Source organism: Podarcis muralis, chromosome 7 (genome assembly GCF_964188315.1).
Source record: "Podarcis muralis chromosome 7, rPodMur119.hap1.1, whole genome shotgun sequence".
Classification (NCBI taxonomy): domain Eukaryota; kingdom Metazoa; phylum Chordata; class Lepidosauria; order Squamata; family Lacertidae; genus Podarcis; species Podarcis muralis.
Genome location: NC_135661.1, coordinates 58863340 through 58885001, shown reverse-complemented (window position 1 = coordinate 58885001; position 21662 = coordinate 58863340). Strand labels below are relative to the sequence as shown.

At 47.1% G+C, this 21662-nt stretch overlaps 1 protein-coding gene and 1 long non-coding RNA gene across 11 annotated transcripts; one reads left to right on the top strand and one right to left on the bottom strand.

Annotated features, from left to right (window-relative positions):
* Window positions 1–56: 56 nt before the first annotated feature.
* Window positions 57–10684, top strand: LOC114601697 (uncharacterized). 5 transcript variants are annotated; one of them, XR_013393683.1, is made up of 6 exons: window positions 57–171; window positions 504–598; window positions 4444–4551; window positions 8187–8273; window positions 9160–9500; window positions 10552–10684. It is a non-coding gene; the product is annotated as an uncharacterized LOC114601697 (long non-coding RNA). The 5 variants fall into 5 exon arrangements; XR_003707805.2 differs by having other exon boundaries at window positions 9156–9500; XR_013393684.1 differs by having other exon boundaries at window positions 101–184.
* Window positions 5289–21593, bottom strand: AZIN2 (antizyme inhibitor 2). Of its 6 annotated transcripts, none has more exons than XM_077931856.1 (13): window positions 21244–21593; window positions 18578–18655; window positions 18355–18484; window positions 16781–16899; window positions 14395–14567; window positions 13340–13513; window positions 11764–11936; window positions 10578–10712; window positions 9311–9476; window positions 8215–8377; window positions 7185–7297; window positions 6317–6531; window positions 5289–5628 (listed from the first exon to the last, which is right to left on the bottom strand). In XM_077931856.1, the coding sequence occupies exons 5-13, from the start codon at window positions 14491–14493 to the stop codon at window positions 5484–5486; spliced, it is 1383 nt and encodes a 460-aa protein (XP_077787982.1). In that variant the 5' UTR covers window positions 14494–14567; window positions 16781–16899; window positions 18355–18484; window positions 18578–18655; window positions 21244–21593; the 3' UTR covers window positions 5289–5483. The 6 variants fall into 6 exon arrangements, with proteins under 6 accessions (XP_077787982.1, XP_077787983.1, XP_077787981.1 ...); XM_077931857.1 differs by lacking the exon at window positions 21244–21593 and adding an exon at window positions 14793–14873 and having other exon boundaries at window positions 18578–19077; XM_077931855.1 differs by lacking the exon at window positions 21244–21593 and having other exon boundaries at window positions 18578–19075.
* Between the last annotated feature and the right edge of the window lie 69 nt (window positions 21594–21662).

Sequence of the window (21662 nt, the reverse complement as noted above, 5' to 3'; positions counted from 1 at the left end):
AAAATGAAGAGTGACTCGCCGTCTCGGGAGTTAACTTCCGGGCTTACATTGGATAAACCATTTTTTAAGAACGAATCTCCTCGCCCTCTGCCGGTGGGAGGGAAGTGAGAGCGGCCTCCAGGGACGGGCTGAGAAAGCCAGAACGTGAACGGGCAGCAGGCGTGTTGGACGGTAAAGTGCAGTGGTGAGCGTTTCGGATTAAGACCTGGGTGACCAGGGTTCAAATCCCCATACAGCTCCCCTGCCTAACCTACCTGGCAGGGTCGTTGTACGGATTAAATGAGGAAGGGAATCTCCTTAGAAAGGAAAATAGGTGGGATATAAACGTAATGAATTATTATTATTCAGGTTTCTAGTTTAATTTTGTTCAGTAAGTTGGTTTTTAAAGAATTTAAACACTAGTCCTGCCAACTCGCACCCAGTTGCAACTGAGATCTATGAGGGTGGGCAGGTGTTGCTGAAGACAACGTAATCTGCATTGTACTCCGATGTTAACGCTGCAGGTTAAAGGTGGGGCTGAGGCCAGTTTGGATATCCAGCCAGCCCAATCCTTATGCCAGAAGAGGAAAAGAGGAGGATCCCTCGGGTTGTAATTGAGGTAGGCAGATGCCCTACTTCTCAGAGGACAGACCTCCGCTCTCACATTGCCACAGCTCTGTTATAAAGACCAGCTCCACCAGATCATAGCTGTCAACGTTTCCCTTTTTTTAACAGAAATTCCCTTATTCTGAATAGGATTCCTTGCAAGAAAAGGGAAAAGTTGACAGCTATGCGCCAGATTCTTCCTAGCTCTGGAGTGTTTCCATTTCAGCTACCAAATAACTTTGTAAGAATTGGTACCCAAAGTATGCTCCCCATTTCCCTTCCCATCTCATTTCCCTTTGGCCAGTGAAGTCCCCCTTGCCCTGATGTGTTTTGCAGCTCTTTCCTCCTTGCTGTTCACATCAGCACGGCTCCATTTGTATCAGATTTGTTTCTGTTTGTGTACACACCAGTCAGTGCACATTGATTGGGCAGGAATGTCTTTAGCCTGTGCAAAGGTGTTCAGACCTTGACTAGAGATGAATTAGTTATAGCTTAAGGTTTGAGAAACATAACCATCAAACACTAGTCTTTTACAGTGAAGTAAAGGAGACATACGCATTTTGGATAGCCTTCGTGTGAACATGGATTAAAAAACCCAGCACTGGACAGTGAGCCAGTGTGATGTAGGGGTTAGATTGTTGGACTAAGACCTGGGAGATCAGGGTTCAAATCAGTCACTGCTTCTCAGCCTAACCTACCTCACAGAGTTGTTGTGGGGATTAAGTGAAGTGGGGGAGGGGAATCATGTATGCCCCTTTGAGGAAAAGGTGGGATATAAATGCAATAATAAACCACAGGCAATGGGAGTCTGAACACAGCCTTCGCTGATTGTGTGTAAGCCACTCTGGGAGCCTTTTTGGCTGAGGAGCAGGGTACAAATGCTTTCAAAAAAATATCTGAAGGTTGCCTGGTCCAAATTCAGTTTAAAGAAACCTAAGGAGGAAGAGTAGGAGCCTTTCAATGACACCTGAACAGCAGGCTGAGCAGGCACAAAGCAGGCCACCTGGTCTTTCCCACTAAGCTGAGATGTATTTCTACTTAAATAATAGTAATTATTTTAAGATGTGCATCTCTCTTTAAATCAATACATGCAATATATATGCAACTCTGTGGTCACTTTATTTTGGCAAGGCCTAAGCAGCTACTCTAAAGGTGACATCTGGGCACCACCCTCTCCCAGCCCAAATCCAGGGCTTAACTGCATGTAAAAAACCTTGTGGTCTGTGTTTACTTAGAAGTAAGTCCCAGTGTCTTCAACTGAGTTAACTGCTAAGAAGCAAGTGCTTAAAATCAAAACCAAATAAAGGTTTATCCTATGTATCACTCTAATTTTTCTATATCTAGAGACAAAACAGAGATTTCACAAATTAATGGGAAAGAACAGCCAGCATCATAGACAAGAGATGGCAAGACAGCCACAAGGCCACCAGCAGGTGCTGGCAGAGCCTTCCTCTGCCTCTGCTCTACCATTACTTCCTTTACTGTATTCATATTTTATCATGCCCTTTCCCCTCAGTGCCCTGTTGGCAAGAGGCGGAACAGCACAAGGTTTAAGGGAAGCTTTTAAGCACCCCACCCTCACAACTGGTACTTTTCAGATGTTTTTGACCACAACTACCAGCCTGCACAGCCATATGATGCCAGGGCTAATGGGATCATGGCTGTATTGTTTGGGGCTGATGACAGCTGTCGTCCAACACAGGTGAAGGACACAAGGTTGGGGTGGGCTGATTTTAAGACTTTTGCGCCTTAACAGGAAGCAGGCACAAATTTTGGACTCATGCCCTTGTTGTTAAGCCCAGGTGTATTTTAATGCATGTGAATTGATTGCATAAGAAATATATAAACTGAGTAAGAATTGTGTTATTTGCTGTAAGTGGGTCAAAGCTTTGGAACTTTAAAAAATCAGGGCCTTAAACTAGCTTATATCATCCCTGCTAGGCACTCTGTCATGCTCCCAGTTCCTCCCCCTTTAAAACTCCTGAAAATCTATCCCCCTCATGCACACTTGCCTAACTGCAAGCTCCATGGAACACAATGGGACTTGACTTCCGAGTAACATGCACAGGATTGCCTTGCAGCAGAAGTTGCACTGCATTCAGTGGCGCTTACTCATAGCTAGGTATGCATAGGACCACTGTCATGTTTAGGGAAGCTTTTAATGTTTAATAGACTATTGTATTTTAATATTTTGTTGGAAGCTGCCCAGAGTGGCTGGGGAAATCCAGCCAGGTGGGCAGGGTATAAATAATAAATTATTATTATTATTATTATAGCTTAAGAATGATCTTGAAAAATCCATTTTGTGGGTAGGCAGAACCACACAGGGGAAGTCTGGTTTGGTTTGGAGCGCTACCACTGAGTTTATTATTGTAAACCAGAGAAATGCCCATTCTGCAGGCAAACCCTCCTTTGAATCTATGCCCCAGCTGCACCCACTGGTCCTGGGAGCTTGCCACCAGACCTCACAAAGAGGGACAAGGATTGCTGGAGGAGACTGAAGAGAGTGAGCTTGTGTCATTTGAAGTAAGGCTGCTTGCTTGCTTTTCTGAGCTGTTTAGAAGTTTGATAGATTGATAGCAAGCCTCAGGGAGTGGCTGAGTGCTCTGCTAGAGGCCTGATTACTTTTCCTGATTGCTTTTCTTTCATTGTGAGCCAGAGGGTGTGTGTGTGCGTGGCTGATTGCTCTGTGGGAACACAGGATCTGAGGGGGAGGAGCTCTGTGGGAACACAGGATCTGAGGGGGAGGAGCTACAGCTGAGAGGAAGCCAGGCTGAGGGAGGACTTAGCAACCAGCAGCAGTCAAACTTAGCTCAGTGCAGATCCTGGGAGCTTACAACCTGAGCTCGCAAACAGGGCCGTCTTCCGTTCCCACACTCTTCCCAGACAGGCATGTGATTTGCACCAATCTCATCTGCAGCATCGGAAGCATGAAATACTAACACCTGAGACCCACCTAGCCACACCTCAAGCAACAGGACAACATGCAAAGTTACTTGATAAATCTGAGTTGACTGAGATTTAGCATCAAGATAGATGCCCCCAGGGTGGAGGAAGATTGCCCATTGCAAGAGTCTAACCCCTGGAGGAATGTGATGCACAGAAATAGGGCAGTCTCAAACCACACTTTGTCATTAGAGTTGCAGAATCGCTACCATGCTCTCACCTTAGACACTGATTCTGGGCCAGAGGAGCTAGGGCAGCCTCAGAAGACCCGAAGGTGGCTGTGAAAGCTGCAGAGCACAGAACGATTATTCCCCCCCACCTGAGAAAAAGACAGGAAGAGATGGATTTGGAGGAGTCTTTTTCCATTCTTGATCTAACCCCATCAGATCCAAGTACTGACTGTGGATGAGTGTGCTGATAACGTATTTGCTACGTTGACAAGCTGGGAGGAAGGAGTAGGAACAATAAGTTCCGGGCCTTTGTAAGTTATCCCAACAATATCAAAATAAGCTCCAATAAACAAGAGGGGAAGACTCGAGAACAACAGAATCAGACCTCAGAACACTCCAAGCAGCCTTTGGAAGGCACAGCCCATAGAATGATTCCTGCTACTCCCCAGAGGAGGAGGAGGAGGAGACGAGTGGTGGTGATAGGTGACTCCCTACTTAGGGGAAAAGAGACAGTCATGTGTGGAGGAAACAGGATGTCATGGGGGGTGTTTTAATGTGACGGAGAAGCTGCCAAGTCTTATAAAGCCCACTGACCACTACCCCTTTTTTCTGATTCATGTGGGTACAAATAATACTGCCACACATAGCCTGCAACACATAGCAAAGGACTATGAGACACTGGGCAGGGAGCTGAAGAGACTTGGGGCACAGGTAGCCTTTTCATCACTCCTTCCTGTTGAAGGTCGTGGCCCAAGAAGAGAGGAAAATGCTTGAGGTCAACCACTGGCTGCGCAGGCGGTGTCGTCAGGAAGGATTTGGCTTCTTGGATCATGGTCTCCGCTTCCTTCAGGTAGGGCTTCTGGCGAGTGATGGGCTGCACCTCACAGCAGTTGGCAAGAATGTGCTTGCCAAGAGTCTTGGGAATCTGATCAGGAGAGCTTTAAACTAGATCTTGCAGATGACACCAAACTGGGAGGGGTAGCTAATGCCACAGAAGACAGAATCAGAATTCAAAATGACCTTAACAAAATTGGAGAACATGGCACAAGCTAACAAAATGAATTTCAATAGGGACAAATATATGGTTCTGCACTTAGGCAGGAAGAACCAGATGCACAAATATAGGATGGGGGTGGGGGCGCGCCTGGCTTACTAGCAGTACATTGAAAAGGATCGAAGGGTCTTGGTGGACCACAAGCTAAGCATGAGTCAACATGATAGCCATCTTCAAATATCTTAAGGGCTATCAAATGAAGGATGGAGCATGGTTGTTTTCTCCTGCTCTGGAGGGTAGGACTCGAATCAATGGCTTCAGGTTACAAGAAAGGGGATACCAACTAAACATTTGGAAAAACTTTCTGACAGTAAGAGCTGTTAAGCAGTGGAACAGACTCCCATGAGAGGTGGTGGACTCTCCTTCCTTGGAAGGTTTTTAAACAGAGGTTGGATGGCCATCTGTCACGGATGCTTTAGCTGTGATTCCTGCATTGCAGGGGGTTGGACTAGATGACCCCTGGGGTCCCTTCTAACTCTATGATTCTATGATCATTCTGCACACTCATGCATAGAACACAAGAGACGCCCAGATCAGGAGGAACAGGATTTATGTTGCATACTTAAAAACCACACAGCATTGGGGGGTGGGGATAAAAACAGCTCCTACTCAAGGGCAGAAAATGTGGGAGGCAGGCAGGCCAGAGAGAGAGAGGGAGAGAGGGAGAAGGTGTGGCAGGACTCTGTTGGGAGGAGGGTCTGGCCCCCGTGGTGAATGTTTGGCACGGCTTACATGATGCTTGCTGGAGTGAAGACGGGGGCAACGCACAGGGTGTCCGTGATCTCCCAGCCACAGGACAGGGGGGTGCATGTACTCTCCCGGTCCTCTTCCTCCGGGTGCAGCAGTTTCCCCTGAAGGAGCTGGACGGCTTCCCTGTGGGCCGCAGCAAGCCCAAGACAAAAGAGAAAGGACTCAGTTGCTCTCTTGGCTCAGTTTTCCAAACTGGTGCCCCTCTCCTGCCAGCAGACAATTCTCAGTTTGCTCTCATTCAACCCTGTGCTCTTAAAGAAATCCAGTGTGATTTGCCACCTGCCCACAAGCACAGGTGCAAATGGCACTCCTTTGCCTTTATAAAAGTTTAATAACAGAGCTTCTGTGGCATTTTAAGAATTCTAAAAGTGTTTCAGATCCAAGCCCTCCCATCCTGGGGAACTAGCAGCCATCCTGTTGCCACTGGACTACAGTGCCCATCAGCAGGGGCGTACGAAGTGGGAGGTGGAGGGGGTGAGCCGCCCCGGGTGCCACTCTGGAGGTGGGTGTGTGACAAGATGGTCCCTGCCTGCCCCCAGCTGTAGAGCAGCCGAGGGCACGCACAGTCAGTATGGGCGCCGCGTGAGCGGCATCCCGTACGGACCGCACGTGTGCGGCAGGTTGCCGCGCGTGTGCCACCAGGTGGGGCGTCCCGCCCCGGGTGCCAGAGAGGGTTCTTTCGCCACTGTCCATCAGCCCTGGCCATTAGGGCCAATGGTTGCAGCCCAGCGACATTTGGAGGGCCACAGCTTTCTCCACCTTTACAATCTCCTGCTTCCCCCTCGCAAGGGGTTCTGGGAAATTATCTCACCAGGCCATTCTCGACATGGTGTAGTAGATCTGTGCTTGCTGGGCCCCACTGAGAGCTGAGGGAGCTGGCATGGTGTGAGCCCCCATGTTCTCAAAGATCAGCCAGTCCCCGGGGTGCAGTTCTGGGAGCTCCATGCCATCCGCAATGCAGTCCAGCCCATCCCCAGTCGGTCCCCAGAAACTGCTGCTGTGCAGGGGAAGATCTGGAGAGGGTTTCTGCATCGAGAGAAGTGGAGGAAACAGCTATGACTGGCTAGCCAGACCTTGCATGAATTTCTATGAGGACAAGAAACATGTATTTTAAAAAAGAAAGTGGAAATTCTCCAGCTTACTGAATCTCTGTCCCCAAAACTAACCAGAATTCTGAGTCAGGAGGAAGGGAGTAAAGTCTGAAATTAATACAGGCACTTCCCACAATGTTTAAAAAACATCATCACTGGAAATCAACAAGCAGTTTATGGGCACAATCCAAAAAAAGGTATTTGCAACCAAGTTGCACTGAAACCAATTGGACTTAAGTTACTGCCACGAAAAAGGCCTATTCATTTGCTTTCTTCCCAAATTTGTCACAATTCACTTTTACGAGACTGTGCCCGATCTGTGCAAAGGGAAGCTTGCCCACCCGCAAACATCAGCTATTTACTATTGAATCCCACCCTAAAGCAGCAACCATTGAGAAGTGTCCCAAGATGGTGGCACTGCTGAGGGAGGGGCTTGTGCGACTCTGGCACCCGAGGGTGCTGCTTCGCTGGGCTTTCCAGTTTGACCACCCCTGCTGCAAACCTGCAAATGGTTTTTGGTGCCAGGTGAGAGCCACATTCTCCTTCTGTGGCTCTGCTTAAGGAAGCCAGTTACAAAACCCTCTGTACCTTGTGCAGGATGGGGATTGGGCAGACGTTGTTGAAGATGACTGAGCTGAAGGAGCCATAAACGCCATCGTTGAGATGGTAGACGAAGCTCTTCCTGCCACCGGGGTCTTCATCTGGGACAGCCAGAGGAAATGCAGCAGAGGCCAAGTCAGGGGTGCCTTATTTGTTTGTTTGTTAAATTTCTATCCCGCATTTCCACCAAGCAGTGCTCAAGGCGGCTAACAGCAATAATACAAATACAATGAAATAGCAAGAAAATACAAAGTAAAAAAATAATAAACATAAACACAAAGCAAGTGAAACATCCATTGAATCAATTTTAAAAAAACCCAGTTAAAAAAACCCCTAATTGCAACGTATTTATATGTCAGCATATGCATCAAAGGCCCAGCCAAATAGAAGTGTATTTGCCTGATGGTGGAAGGTAACCAGTCACTGGGCTGGTGAGTCTCCCTTGGCAAGAAGTCCCAAAGCCTCTGGGAGCAGCCACTGAAAAGGCCCTGTTCCTGTCAGATGTGCTTCAGATGTTGGTGGCAGGGGTGGCCCAGGACATTTTGCTGCTTGAGGCAAAACAGAAAATCCCCACCTGCACTGCCTGAAGCAACTGGAGAAGCTCTGGCTTGCTGAATGTGGCAGGGAGGAAAAAAGGAGTCTGTAAAGGAGATGGCAGCAGCTGAGGAGACAGCTGAGGAGGAGGCAGGGGCAACAAGCACAGGAGGGTGTGAGCAGTGAGCTCCTCGGAAGCCCAGATCCACTGTCCACTGAGCCTCATAGACAGGACAGCCCTGTGTTGCTGAGACAGGAAGAAGGGCTTCCTCGAGTGTGGCCTAGAAAGGAGGCCTGTGCTAGGGAGAGTCTCAAGGGCCAGACAGAGAGGCCTGGAGGGCCACACTTGGCCCCTGGGTTTGGCATTCCCTGTCTCAGGTAATGGGGTGGTGGTGGCAAAGGCCTTTTTCTTTTCCCTATAGGGTGTCTGGCAATAATCTCTCACGCTTATTGCAGAATCCAGACGGAAACTGACCAAACCTACCATCAGAGCCCGGCTGGTCCAGGGGAACCTCCTTCTTGGCAACAATGTTGACCGCTAAGGTAAAGGCTGAATCCACATAGTAGCGCCCCAGTTCAGCAATGACCTCCACCCCACAGCCTTCTGGGAAATATAGGTCCAAGGCGGAGCTGACCACAGCTGCTGTCTGGAGGGGGGGGGGAGAGAAGGGTCCACATCCAGCTGTTACAAACATGTGGGACTCAAGTCATAGAATTGTAGAATTGGAAGGGACCCCACGGGTGATCTATTCTAGTCCAACCCCCTGCAATGCAGGAATCACTGCAATGCATTCTGAGTGCTGATGGCATTGGGGGAGCAGGAATCAGTCTTAGGCAGAACTTTACAGGCTACCTGGGAATATATGCAATGGGGTATGTGTGTGTATGGTGTCAAACAAGATGTGATGCCATTCACACACTTTGCTTTGGCCTCCCTTAAAATTGGTCAAATACATGACCTCTTTTTAAATGTTAACACCATCTGTAATGATGTGTTTCACTGGGGCAAATGGCAACCAAAATACGACAGTGTTCAAGGTCTTGTGTCCATTCAGAAACTAGGTCTCCTTAGCTGTAGAAGATGTTTGTTACTTTCACTAGCAAAATATGTCTCATTATTATGGGTGAAATGGTGGTGCAGGGGAGCCTCCAATGTGCCTCTTGGCGTTCCAAGCAGAGACATGCTCATATTTCCTTTCTAGCAGGCCTTGAAGCTCAGAGCAAAGTCTGGCATAGTCAGAGCCAATGACAGGCAAAACCATCCCCCTGGACTGCTTATTACTAAGAAGGCAACTAGGTGGTAGCTAGCTGGGGGCAGACTGTGATGGGGGGGGGGGGAGTACCCCACTTGCCTTCATAGACACCCGCCCTCCACTGCCACTTCCCTCTGGCTTTTTCAGCATCTTGCATTTATCCTCACACTAGGTAGTCTAGGCTGAGACAATCGTGACTTGTCCAAGGCCACCCAACAAGCTTCTTGGCTCAACAGGAATTTGAACCCAGGTCTTGCGCACCCAGAGCCAGCACTCCCCCAAACTGGCCTATTTGCCATCTGCTGAAGAGAGAACCAAGACTCGTACCTCTTCGAAGCGCCCTCTGGACTCTTCAGCACCAGGAAAGCCCCCTCCAATGTCCAGGAGGTGCATCTTGTAGCCTAGTTCTGCACCCATTTCAAAGACCAGGCGAGCGTCTGCTATGGACTGAGTGAAGAGCTGGGGGTCGGCACAGCTGCTTCCAATGTGGAAGCTGGAAAGGAAGGCAAGTGGGCTGGTGAGTAGCTTTTCAAAACTGTCAAACCATTTCGTGTGTGTGTGTACATATATACAGATACACACACACACACACACACACACACACACGTATTATATGCATGTACAAAATCCAGTCAAGATATGCACATCCCCCAAGATCTGTTGGAGATATGTGTGCAAAAAGTCCACAGTTTTCAAACAATTGGTGCACAGGAAAAAAACAAATTAACTTAAAAGTAACAGAACACAGGTCACATACTTCATTTCCAGACCAACATCTAGATGGATGCAAAAAACAATGCTGCCTGTTTGGATAGAGTGCTTTGCTTCTGCAATACTTAGTGGAGCAAGCCCAGATTTCATTAAACCTATCCCATCTCAGTGTTTATTCTCTTGTTCTGATAAGAGCATGGTTTGCCAAATCACTTTGGGGTGCCTCAAGGGAAGTGATTAACTAAAACAATGCATTCATTTTGCCCATAAGAGCATGCATTCCTCTAATTTGTCCAGCCAATACTTATTTTTTTCTTTTTTCTCCTATGTGCTGGCAGCCTTGATCATGCCTGCCACTTGCTCTTTACGTGTCCATATAACTTAAATAAAATATAATTTAAATAAAAAAGAGGGTCTAAAGAGGCTGTTTATTATGAATCATTTCCCAACCATTCTTTTTTTCTTTTTTCTTTGCTTTTGGACATTGCCACAAAATATGATAAAAGTCTCTCACTGACTAATTTATTATAACTGCACCTCAAGCTACTGCCCTGATGTGGGTGGGGGCTCTTACTTCTTCCCACCCACCCAGCTGCTCATGGAAGCCCCCAACAATGCAGGTGGCTCTGCCCCAAGTGGTTTGCTCTCTGCCCTGCGTCCTAAGCAAACAGGGTGTGTCCAAGACTCAGCTGTTGACATGGGCCGAAAACTCTGGATGGGGAAGATGCAGGGGCGATGGCAATGGCAGCTACAGAGCAAGACCCAGAGGTCCAGGTAGGGGGCCAGCTGAAGAGGCCTGAGGCCAGCTGCCTAGGAGTGAGCCTTGACAGAGTGCCCTTTTCTTCCCCTCTCCTCAGTGAGCACAAGGAAACCTGCAGCCTACCTGATGCCAACCACCTCGACATTCATCTCCTTTGCAGTCTCAAGCAGGTGACGGCAGACTTTAAGTGTGGCGCCGTATTTCATGCTCATGCAGGTGGAGGACCTGGAGTCGTCGGTAGCCAAGCACAGAATCATTCTGTGGAACAAGGTGGGTGGGTGGGGAGGGCAAACTCAGACGATGACTGTGACAATTGTGGTATATTGCTTATTCTGAGCCAACACCATGCCAGGCACAGTACAGACTCAAAGTCGCTTTCCAGGAGATGCTTGTGATAACCCAGCACTTGCCTCCCCTCCAATTCTGCACCAAGGGCAAATTATTTTTAAAATATCCCATTTTTTTATATCTCCTCTTTTGCTGATTGTTTCTCTCTCTTCTCCGCCTTTTTTCAAAATCCAGATATTCAGTGTATTTGAATTTTGGGACAAAGATTTGCAGAGTCACACAGCAAATCTCCTGAGTTCAGACTGCAAGTTTCTATCCTCAGTCCCTCAGGTCCCAGGGCAGGTTACAACATTGAAACTCAACTTTACAACACATTTTTAAAAAAACATTTTATAACATCTTACAATTAGAGAAATAAGATGGGTCCTAAAAATCTGCACCTAAAAAGTCAGGGCAAAGAAAATTGTCCTCAGCATTCACCGAAAACTGTATAATGAAGGTGCCAGAAACATCTCTAAGGGGAAGGTGCACAACTGATTTGCTTGTGTGGTGTTTATACATCTTCCCATTATTCATTTATTCATCCCACATTTTTCGATGCATTTCCCTGTCACTTTCCTAACCTCAAAAGTTTAATTTTCTTTTTAAGTGGATTTGTTGCTGTAGAGCGATAGAGTCCATTAATCGACTTTGTGTGAACCTAAGTTTCCAGGATGTGCTTGAATCCCTCTCGCAAAATAAAAACAGTCTGCAGGCAACCCCAGAATCTGGTTGAAACCTGAATCTTACTCCACAGGGAGTTTGCTCCAGTCTGACCTGCAACTTCACACACCTGGCCCTTTTTCTCTAACTGCAAAGTGAAACCTTTGGTGGTTCCAGCAAAGGCCCCATATCCTTTGCGATCAACGCCTTTAAGATTCACTGCTTCTGCTTGTTGCGCTAGACTCTTCTGCCCATTGCAACTGTTCCCTCCTGCATATACTGTATATATATTTATGCCCACAGGTGCTGTCTGCCTTACCTGGCAGACGGGTGGCTCCGTGCTACCTTGCTGAGCTCCACTTCATTGTCAAAAGTCATCAGCTGCACCCCTTGGCTAGCTGCATATCTGATCAGGGAGATCTGCTTGCAAGGGCTGGTGCAGATGATTCTGTCCGGCGGGACTCCAATACTCTTCACCAGGGCCATTTCTGCCTGAAAGTTCAAAACAAAGGATGTTGGAAGGAAGGACTCTTCTGACTGGGCAGTGTAGGCAGTGGGTGGCTGGGAACTGTAGAGGAACACATACTGACTCCCTCTTTCCTGCACGACCAGGAGGGCTGTTGGAAAGAGGGAACTGCAGGCTTTTTAAATCAAGGATTTGAATCTTTCTGATCCAGGCTCTGTTGCCTGCCAGCTGTTTCCTTTGCAACCTTCTCCCAGCCATTCCTCTAGCCCAGGGGTCTGCAACCTTTAAGACAAAAAGAGCCACTTGGAGCCGTTTCCGAAGAAAAAAAAACCTGGGAGCCGCAAAACCATTGCGACATTTAAAACAAATATATCTCTGGAGCTGCGATCTGACAGCGGGCAGGAAGGTGACGTCAGGATGGTGTGTGACTAACGCACGCCCCGCCCCTATGTGATGTCACAGCCAGTACAGCGCCCGCCACAGTGGCCTCCTCCCCTCGCTAGTATCTGCCCCGGAGCCGCGGCAAAGGTGTAAAGCCCTGTCTAGCCCTGTTGCACCCAGCTGGGCACAGCAACCTTAGCAACAATATCCCTATCTCTGGCTTTCTGTCCGGACTGCATCCTGCCCAGTTAGCTGCTGGGACTCAACTCTTGCAGTAGAAAGGGTGAAGAAAGAGGTAGAATATTCAAAAAAGATGATGCAATAGGCTCTTCACCTACATCAGACTCCCCCAACTTGGTGCTCCTTCAGATGTTATGAACTACAACTCCCATCAGCCCAGCCAAGTGAAGCATGCTGAATGAAGCTTGATGGGAGTTGTAGTCCAGCAGCCACATCTGGAGGGCACCAAGCTGGGGAAGGCACTGTGAGCCAGGGGCACCAAGCTGGGGAAGGCACTGTGAGCCAGGCTTCCTCCCAGCCATTTGCAGGAGAGCAACATTTTCTCAAGAGGGATGCTGGTGCTGCCCTCAGTCTCTCCATTCTCTAGTCTTGTGAGAATAAATTGGAGGGGGGAGAACTCTGTATACACCACCTTGAGCTTCTTGGAGGAAAGGTGGGATATAAATGTACAGTCATACCTCGGGTTACAGATGCTTCAGGTTGCGTGTTTTCGGGTTGCGCATCACACCAAACCCGGAAGTACCGAAACAGGTTACTTCCGGGTTTCGGCGTATAAGCATAAGCACTAAATTGCTCTTTGTGCATGCACAGAAGCGCCAAATCACAACCCACGCATGCGCAGACGCAGCACTGCGGGTTGCGAATGCTGCGGGTTGCGAACATGCCTCCTGCACGTATGCAACCCGAGCATCCACTGTAGTAATAATAGTAATGAAGGCATATGCTGCAATGCACGCCAAACAAAAATGCATGCATCCAGCTGCTTCTCCAAGGGAGCCCAGTTGCCCTGTTCCCACCACGTTCCTACCTTGCTGGCACAGCCAAATCCGGCTCCCAGCCCTGCCAGCATCTGAACCACTCCTTTGCTGCGGTTGCACTTCAGAGCATAGAAAGGCTTGATGCGGGGCAAGGCCTTGAGGAGGTGCAAATGTTTCTTCACCACATCCTCGAGATCTGCCACAAAAAAGGCTTCTTGGCTTCCCTGGAAAAGAGGAAAGAAAGTCAAGAGATCCTGACCCAATTGTTTTTAACATGCTGTTCGCCTTTTGGACAGCTTTCACTTAAAGCGGTTGCCTTTTTCTTGGGCTCTGTGCACCCACTTGGTTCAGGGGACCCACACTTGGCCACAGAGCCTTCTGGGGCCATCACCATTTCTCAGTCTTGCCTCCCTTCACAGGGTTCTTCTGAGGATAAAACTGGAAGCTCTCATATTACCCAGCATACGTTTCTGGGAGGAAGGGTGGGCTACAAATGGGATATAAATTCAAATCTCTGCACTCCAACTATTCCATATGAAAAGCTGAATTTTGAGACCTGTATAAGTTACACCTGCACAAAGCTGGCTACTCTTATTTTGTGTGATTTATTCTGCTTCTGCAAGAGAAAGGGGGAGACGCAAAGTGTTAGGAAGGGCCCTGAAGCAGGATCCTTGCCCTGATCCCAGGGAATCCTGCTCAGCTACTATTCCTGTGGCTCCCAAGGTTTCGCCAGGAACAGCACATGGACTTTCAAGCATATATTTCAAACCGAAAGGTCAGGAAACTTGCTCCCAACCCTTGTAAAACCTGGAGTCCTGCACTTGTGCTCTGTCTTTCCTGTCAGGTCATTTTATTACAATTTTCCTTCTCCTTTTTAATCATCATGAAATAGCGCTGATATTTAAGAAGCATGTTAGTGCAATTTTTATAAAACTTTTTTTAAAAAAAAAGAGAGGGAAAAATGACAGGCTCAGGTAAACTGTTCCCTCCCCTATGCACATGATAGCGTCATACTCTCTAGTATGGACAGAGCATAATGGGATGCAGAGACACCAAAAGGGCTACAATCCACCCACCCAGTAAGTCAACTGCCCCTGCCTCTTACCGCCTGGGAAACCTCCAGGAGGAGATTCTCTAGCAAGTCCCTGGTGGTGAAGCCCTCCTCCACCATCATGATGTCCGATTCATCCAAGTACCTGGTCATCGTTACTGTCGAAGGAGGATATTGCTTCTAAAGCCTCCGTCAGTAGGGGGTATAGTTTTTAAGTATGCAACACACTGCGAAGGAAAAGGAAGGAGAAGAACAGTTAAGGCAGGCTCCTCCTCCTCTCCCATTCAGGCCAAGGAAAGGTGCTCAGCAGCCATGCCTTCCATTGCCTCCATGGGCACGAGCCAAGTTATTCCTCATGACCAGTCATGAGGACTAGAAACGTGGATGTCTAGAAAGAGATTTTCCCTAGCTGAAGGCACAGCCTTTCAGGAGTTCACCAAGCCTCTGTTGACCTCTGTTGCATCTGTTCCATTCTCTTCTCATGTTGGGACAAGTGGATCTTGCAGAGTTTGTCCTTTATCTTCTTTGGGGCACTGCACAGAGTTCAGGGGCAAGAGATTAGAGCATCGCAGATGCACACATGTGCCATAGCAGGCATCATTTTGAAGAGACATTCCTTCCATGCAAGGGAGAAATGTTTCTCTTAATACACTGTTAGCTGGTTGCAGGGGTTTTGGTTTTTGCACAGAAACTTTTATTAAATATAATTTATGTTTTTCAAATATGTGGCCTGATTGTGAGCCCCCTTTTTAGCTGATTAAAGAGTTTTTAAAAATGATTAACCTAACCAAAGCATCAGCTAAGGCCACAATCCTGTTCCCATTTACCTGGGAATAAACAATTAAACTTGAATTTATAATTTCTAAACCAACTTTAGGCTGAATCACAGTCTTTTCATGTCACACAGCAATGAGGAACATTTCAAAAACACTTCTTCATATTTTAAAAAAGCGAATTCCACTAGATAACAGAAATACCTTGCATGATTCTGAGTAGCACTTTGGACCCAAGCCATTTTTACCCTGCTCTGCAGCCAAAAACGGTTCTGAGAGCAGCTTACAGTAATAAGACACTCCCTGCCCTCTAATCTAAAAGATGTGACACAAAAGGAAAAGTGATTGGGAGGGAAGAGGAAAACAGAAAACTCAGACACTTAGCATTTATTGAACTGACTAGAATGGAAATCATTGATGGAGAGACTAAAGTTACTGTTGCCTCAGCTGAGCCAATGGAACAGCCCTGCAATCGATAAGTCAGAATCACTGATTTGAGCTTTTTGGAATTAAGGGATATAGCTGGCATCTGGGATGCATAGGAAAAGCTTCTATGTGTGGCTGTTAACAAAAGGTGTTGTAGCTTTTTTGCCCCTTTTGGACAGAGATGACTTGGCCACTGTACTCTTATGCTCTGGTAACTTCCAGACTAGATTATTGCAATGCACTCTAGATTATTGCAAAGCCCCTTGAAGACAATTCGGAAACTTCAATTGGTCCAAAATGTATCAGCCAGATTACTGGCTGGGGTTCCACTTAAATCTTATATAATCCTGTTTTAAAGCAGCTGCACTGGTTGCCAGGTCATTTCTGAACACAATTCAAGCTCCTCATGTTGGTGTTTAAAGCCCCAAATAACACAGGCCCCTAAATATCTGAACGACCATCTGCTTCCCTTCAGAACCTCTTGGGTGCTGAGGTCAGTGGAGGAGACCCTCCTGGTTGTTCCTCTACCCTCAAAGGCTTAGGGGGTAACGGCCTTCTCAGTGGCAGCCCCTAAAGTGTGCATCACCTTCTCCACAGAAGTGCATCTGCCACTTTCATTACACAGCTTTTGGAGAATGCTGAAGACACACCTCTTTACCCTGGCTTTCGACATTTGAAGTGTATGATTTTACGAACTGCCTTATTTTTATGGTTGCGAGTTGTTTTAAATTGTTATTCATACAGTATTGTGTTTTAACACTGTGACCTGCTCTGAGGACCTTACAGTGGATAGGTGATTAATAATAACAAATAATATAATAACAACAACAGTAATATTCGTGAATTTGCCCAGTTCTCTCTCAAAGTCATCCAAGTTGGTGGCCATGCAAATGCCATGGTTTTAAATATGAGCTGCATAAAGGAGGACTTTATTTTTATTTGTCCTGAACCTGCCAACAACAGCATATATACGTCAAGGTCTTTCTCTCTCTGTCTCCTCCCCCTGCCACAAAACACAAAAACAAAACAGGGGCATTGTGTCTTTAACCCACATTAATAATAGTGAAGTGCAGACCTGGGGTTTGGGGAGGGGGAAAGGTGCCCATTTCAGGTGAAGGTGTGCCTGCAATGTTTGTCCCTCTCCCTTTCTCCCTCCTCTCCCTGGGAAGCGCCCTTCCCCACCCCACCCCGCCCCACCCTCCACTCCACCCCACCTCCATCCTTTCCTCCCAAGGCCTCACCAAGTCCCGAAGCCTTCCTCCTTCCTGGGTGGCTAGGTGTAATGCCAGGGGGGTTCTCCGGTGAACTCTGAGCTTTTGCAACACCCCGAGGCGCAGTTGCTGCTGGGGATCCGAGATCTCTGTAAGGGGTGGGGGTGGGGATATGGAGGATGTGGGGCAGGAAATCCACCTGGTTACCAGAACAGCTCAGTCAACCATGCAAGAAACTCGTTCCCTTCCCTGCCCCCTCCCTCTGATACACTACCATCCCTCTTCTCTCCCTTGAGCCTCCATCCCCTCCCCACCCACCCTGGTACCCAGAATACCCCTCCACCCACCTTAAAAAGCATTTAAACGGATTTTGCCCATGGGTCTCCCAAGAGTAAATATAGGCTTCGGCAGTGGCTGCTCCTCCTCCTCCCCCCACTCCAAAGCCTACACCATGCAAAGCAGCTCCAGCTAATCTTAGACACAGGAGGAATGCTGGTCCTTTATATAGGCAGCTGCCCCCTCCATCTCTGCTCACAAGGGTAGCCTTGGCAACCAAGCACAGCAATCCGATTGGCTGAAGGAGAGAAAACAAAGCACAGACACTCCATCCTCCTTTTTCTCTTTCTCTCTCCTTCCAGCTTCAGCTGCACACAGGTGCAGCTACAGGCAAGGCACGGAGGACAATCCCAGAGTTTGGGGAAGGGGGGAAGCTGTCACTTTCACAGGCTAATGTGGGTATGGTGGGGATGTGTGTTATTGCTGCTGGTGGTGGAATGGCTTTCCCAACCAGCAGAACTGAAGTAGATCAGAGCTGGTGTCCAAAACATTTGTGTGTCCCTCCAAATGGCTGCATGATGCCACCCAATAATTTCAGCCCTGCAACCTGACAGGGGAGCCTGAGGTTCTGGTGCCGCCACTGGGGCAGCCGCTTGGCTTGGGTCAAGCCCAACTTGTGTCTGACCTGCATGAGTTGCTTAGGCTTGTGAAAGAGGCAGCAAGTTTCTTTCTCTTGCTCCCCAAACTCAAGGGATGTGGCTTTTGGGTCCCCAGCACCTCTCCGCTTGCAAAGAAGGCATTTGCTTTAATGTGGGCTTCCTGACCAGGCTGAATAAAGCTCTGCCACTGGTCACAAATCCAGGGTGCGATGTTTGGGTGATTTATTTTATAAAATTTATGTACCACCTGATTGTAAAACAAAAACCTCAAAGCAGTTTAAAACTGCACAGCGGAGCTTGATATGCCATACCCACACCCCGAAACCTACCGGCTTCAGCTTTTAGTGATGGGCAGAATCACATGCATTTCCTAACACAGTAGTTGAAGGGCAATATTATTCTTCCCTTTTGCCTTTCTCCAAGAGGGCATGTGGCCATCTGCTGGATCATGGCCAGCCTCCCCTGACTGGCCCTCCCTTGTGTCAGTTGGGCCAACTAACACTTTACACCCAGTGTATTTTAGTACGGTTTTCAACAGCAACTGCTGCAATGCTGCTGTCTCTCTGCCCACCCTGTCTGAATCAGGACAGCAGTGCACAGCACTGGATGGGTGTAGTTCATTGCTTCCCTGCCGCGGTCTAGAAAATCCTTCTGTGGCTGCGAAATTACCTCTGGAGGGAATCCCTCATTATTCTGTAGTTTTGAGGCTGCAACCAGAGTGAAGCATTTCCTGGCCTGGATTTGTGTGCTGTGCTGCTGACAGCCTGGCTTAATTACTGTAATCCTCCTGGTGTAACAGCTGGAGGTTGGGGGAGAAGAGAAAGTCATGGTGTTTTCTAAGAGTTAATGTTTTTCTCTTTTTAAAAAACCTGTTGCCAATACTTATACTCACATAAATTGAGGGTGCTTTTCCTCTCACACGTGCATAAGGAAATTCATCTTCTGTGGGGGTCACTCAAGTGAGCATCATCTATAAGCAATATATATATTTTTTCTTCTTCAGACCTACTGTTTTGCTTCAATGCAAACAGATGCAGTTGATGAAGCATTAATGAAAATGCTTGCAATTGATCGTTTGGTGCAAGGGGTCAATGCATCTGACTGTTAACCAGAAAGCTGGTGGTTCAAGTCCCCCCAGGGATGGCTGTGGGCAGGATTTCTGCATTGCAGGAATGACCCTAGGGATGCATTCCAACTCTATAATTTTAAGACATTTTAAAGACTGGTGACAGTCCAATGAAGTGTACAAATAATATTTATTTATTACATTGGTACCTCGGGTTACATACGCTTCAGGTTACACACTCTGCTAACCCATAAATAGTGCTTCAGGTTAAGAACTTTGCTTCAGGATAAGAATAGAAATCGGGCTCTGGCGGCGCGCCAGCAGCAGGGGGCCCCATTAGCTAAAGTGGTGATTCAGGTTAAGAACAGACCTCCGGAACAAATTAAGTACTTAACCTGAGGTACCACTGTACATTTATATACCACTTCTATCTTCCAAGAAGCTTAAGCTGGTTCTCCTCCTCCCCATTTCATCCTCACAACAACCATGTGAGGTTGGTTAGGCTAAGAGATGGTCACTGGTCCAAAGTCACCCATTGAACATGACTAAGTGGGGATTTGAATCATAGTCTCCCAGGTCATAGCCAAACACTCTAACCATTTCGAGTTTATGCCTGTCAGAACTGATGTACTCTTCAATGCTTAACTTTTGTATTAATTTTTGAGCCATGTCTTTTGAGGGGTTTATCTACTCCACCGTCAGCACTAACAATGCATCCTTGAATTTTTGCCAGAAGGGAGAAATGAATCCCTCTTCCAGCAATAACAAGGTTATTCTGCTTCTCCTCTCAAGGCAAGTTCTTGACCTTAAGACACAGCTGGAGAAACAAGCAAAAATAACCAACAATGCAGCCATCCTAGCCTTGACTCAGTGGTTCTGGAGGATCCTGAATTTGTTTTTATACATGCCATGCTCTCTAATTTGTCTGCACATTTCGGATGGAAAATAGTTCAAATAGTCATATTTTTGAAGACTTGATTGGCAAGAGCTTGAATCTCTTGCTGGATTAGAGGGTGAGCTTACCACAAACAGTTTTTTCTTATAAACGCCCCACATACCACTGAAGAAAGGTTGCATTCTGATTAACAAAGGCAAAAACCATCCGGGGGAGCATCCCTGATTTATAAGCATTCGTCAAAGCTTCTACAAATGATCACAAGAGAGTCCCATGTAGGATTGTAGCATTTTTTTAAATTAAAGAACACTACAATGATCACAATAATATGGCTACATTCAATGTTAATGGCCTCATTTCACAGCACTTTTATTCTAATTCAAATGGGACAAGAGGAGACCTATGGACTCTATGCTCAATTGGTTGCTAACTGCATGTTCTTCAAGGCACAAAGGTCACCAAGGTTGGAGTGCTGGCGGCAGAGATCCTCTGCCAGGAACTACCTCTCCCATCAGGCACATCCCGCTGGAGCCAATGGAAATTTGGTCTACACCAGGCATGGCCAAACTTGACCCTCCAGCTGTTTTTGGACTACAACTCCCATCATCCCTAGCTAACAGGAGCAGCGGTCAGGGATGATGGGAATTGTAGTCCCAAAACAGCTAGAGGGCCAAAACAGCTGACCATGGCTCTACAGGGTTTTAGGAAGGAGTCTTTCTAAGTCCTACCTAGAAATGCCAGGAGTTGAACCTGGGTCCTTTTGCATAAGAAACTATGTTCTGCTTCTCCTCCCCTCCATAAGTTCTCAAGCCTGCAAAATATTAGACTGTAAACATCTCACCCAGAGACCTGTCTTCTTACATTAGGCAAAGTAAGGGGTTGAGCAGATTACAGAATCTGCTTTTTCCCACTAGAATCCCATGATCTACCAACCAGAGCCAGGTGCAAAAGACATGCAGTTAGAATTAAAGGGCAGGGTGCTTCTGAGCATATTCTAAGCCAATAAATTTGGTTTCATTACCAGAACTGCACTGATCTCACGTTTCACACAGAACTCCAGTGCTGCACAGGTTTCTTCATTTCAGCAGCCCTATATACAGGTGGAATAAATATTTTTGTTAAAACTCTTTCTCATTGAGGCTATCCAGCATCTCATTCTTGCCAAGTTTGGCTTCCAGCAGTCTGACTTCCCTCCAAAGGTGCACTTCTCCATTGTCTCCCGAGACAGACAGATTCCAACGATATGACTTTATTTGGCCCTATGTCCTTTTGCCCTTCAAACTTTTCTTTTCTTCAGTATTAGTTGTTGGTAGCCTTATAATAGTTTTGCTTTTTGATAATTTTATGTTCCTGCTTTTTCAACAAGGTGTGTATTTGTTCTGATGCCCTTTTCATACATATTGTACATGTTATGCAAAAATAAATACGAGAAACACCCTCTCTTACAAATCGACCATCTAGTCGAAGTCGATCCCAGTGTGTCCGCCCCTTCTCTAAAGCTCCATGCACTTTGATGGTGATATAGTAGCATTTATATAGTAGCACCATTTATTTAGCTAACAAGCTTTCATATACTTTTTTTTTTAAAACTACTTACATATTAGAAAACATCAATGAAAGCAGTGATAGTGATAATAGAGGACCCCTGGATGGTTAAAGTCCAGTCAAAGGAGACTATGGGATGCGGTGAAGGAGCCAGGAGCCAGCGTTTGTCCAGACAGCTTTCCGGGGCATGATTAAACCGCTTCCATCACACCGTGATGGAAACCATAGTGCACAGAAACGTTGTCTACCTTCCCTCCGCAGCGGTACCTATTTATCTATTGCACTGGCATGCTTTTGAACTGCTAGGTTGGCAGAAGCTAGAACAAAGCAACACGGTCACCCTGTCGCGAGCGGATTCGAACTGCCGACCTTCTGATCGGCAAAGCCCAAGAGGCTCAGTGGTTTAGACCACAGCGCGACCCAGTGGCGTAGCGTGGGTTGTCAGCACCCGGGGCAAGGCAAGTAATTTGC